The sequence below is a fragment of the Nicotiana tabacum genome, chromosome 21 (genome assembly GCF_000715075.1).
Source record: "Nicotiana tabacum cultivar K326 chromosome 21, ASM71507v2, whole genome shotgun sequence".
NCBI classification, from domain to species: Eukaryota; Viridiplantae; Streptophyta; class Magnoliopsida; order Solanales; family Solanaceae; genus Nicotiana; species Nicotiana tabacum.
This window is the reverse complement of record NC_134100.1, coordinates 81,626,943-81,628,930: the sequence shown is the minus strand read 5'-3', so window position 1 is coordinate 81,628,930 and position 1,988 is coordinate 81,626,943. Positions and strand designations below refer to the sequence as shown.

At 34.5% G+C, this 1,988-nt stretch overlaps 1 protein-coding gene across 1 annotated transcript; it reads left to right on the top strand.

Moving 5' to 3' along the window:
* The first annotated feature begins 599 nt into the window (after positions 1–599).
* Positions 600–1,714, top strand: LOC107825257 (pentatricopeptide repeat-containing protein At2g20710, mitochondrial-like). The gene is made up of 2 exons (XM_016652088.2): positions 600–641; positions 1,217–1,714. Exons 1-2 carry the CDS (start codon positions 600–602, stop codon positions 1,712–1,714), a joined length of 540 nt encoding a protein of 179 aa, XP_016507574.2.
* Positions 1,715–1,988: the final 274 nt, after the last annotated feature.

The window sequence follows — 1,988 nt, the reverse complement described above, 5'->3', positions numbered from 1 at the left end:
TTGTTTGAACTTGAGTGTTTCGGGTTTTTCCTTTCTGATGTTTTTTCCCTGAAGTTTGTACTGCCATAGGAACTTCAAGAAAAAATCCTGAACTTATAGTTCAAACTTCAGGATGTTTCCTGATATTTGGACTGAACTTCAGGAAATTGATAGACAGGAACCAAACCCCTTGTTTTGCTTCTGGGGATGAAGCAACAATGGAACTAGTCTTGCTACAGATACCATCTTTAAATGTGACTCAACATATTAAATCTTCAACAAAACACAAACAACATGAAGAGCGTAAGAATACTGAGTACCTAGATATGTATACTAAGTTCCATATATGGTCAATAATCACAATGGGTTACTTTACCTAGATATGTATATATTTTAAAGTTAAATTGGGAGCAAATGCAACCCAAAGTTATCTTTTTCTTTTTCTTCTCCTTTTCTTTTCTTATTTTGGAAAGAATATATGAAAGAATGAACTGTGTACAAAAACATTAAACTGCATGTCACATAACATGGTAATGGCAATGGTGCCTTGGAAATAAAAGGTTTAAGGTTTGAAATTTTTTCTGACACTATTGCATAGACATTGTTAATAATCTGAAGCAATGATATCAGTGTTGGAGCCGATGATGTACAGAGACGATGATGTACAGATCTGTTATATTTAACAATTATGGGCCAGTCGTATTTTGGGCCTATCTTGGGTCTTCAATGCATTTTGGATTGGGCCTAATTGCCCACAACCCACTTCTGGGCCTGCCCTTTCAGATGGTATATTCACATTGTGCATAGCACATGTGAATGTGTATTATAATTATTTGCTCCATGTACAACTTTATATATGTAATTTAATTATTTGCTCTCTCCATGTATTTGATTTAGGTACTTGGCAATGTAGGATGTAACCCTAGATTCATTCATACTTGTATATAATCCAAGACAAGTACTCCAAAATGAGATAATGAAAATACAAGGAAGAAAAACTTCAAATCATTCTTCTGATTTTTACAATCAGTAACATAAAATAATATGTTAAAAAGGAAAACTAAATTCAAGTTGCAACTCAGGAGTGAATGATTAGAGTTGACTCAACCATGCTGCACTCACTTAATAATAAGTGCAAATTGGTCTAGGTTCCAGCAATTTGTTTCTTCTCGTTTCCCCCCTTTTTACTGTGCTGTACATGTCAGATTCAATTTCCTGCTTCTTATTTTTGTTTCAGATTTATGAATGGATTAACAACTCTGAGCGTCTTTATCTATCACCTAGAGATGTTGCAGTTCGGCTGGATCTGATATCAAAAGCTCACGGTCTGAAAGCAGCAGAGAAGTATTTCGCTAGCACTCCAGATATTCTGAGAGCTTCTTGTGTGTATGGTGCTCTTTTAAACTGCTATGCCGATGCAAAATCATGGAGTAAAGTGGAAGGAATAATGCAAAAGATGAGGGATTTGCAGGATGCTAATTTAGTGACTTATACTCTTATGATGAACCTTTATGCTAAAATGGGAAACCTTGAGAAACTACACTTGTTAGTGCAAGAGATGGAATATAAAGGAATTGCAGGTGATAGTATCTCCTATAATATCCGCTTAAATGCATATGCATCTGTTCCTGATGTAATAGGGATGGAAAAGCTTTTGATGAAGATGGAAGAAAATCATCTGCTGATTGAATGGGATGCTTATGCTGTTATGCAGTCGCCGCCAAGGGCTACATGAAAGCTGGTGACGTAGAATAGTCGCCGAAAAAATGTATTTGTATATTTTTTGTATATATTTTATATGTTATATGCAAAAATTATATAAATTTTATATATTTTTTTGGCTATCCAATATAAATAGTTTCTGGCGTGGGATAAAAGTGATAATACCAGCAAAACTTCAGGTTAGCAACATGGAAGCGTAGTTTCCTTTAAAAGAAGTGTAAAATTGTTTCCCTTTTCTTTTGCATTTAATTTTGAACTAGAGTTGTTTTACAGTTGAAATAGAGGCT

Excerpts from the sequence above, each read along its gene's own strand:
- LOC107825257 (XM_016652088.2), top strand. The coding sequence starts at position 600 with ATGATATCAGTGTTGGAGCCGATGATGTACAGAGACGATGAT. Across the intron at positions 642-1,216 it reads TGATGTACAGAGACGATGAT|ATTTATGAATGGATTAACAA; the intron begins GTACAGATCTGT and ends TTTTTGTTTCAG.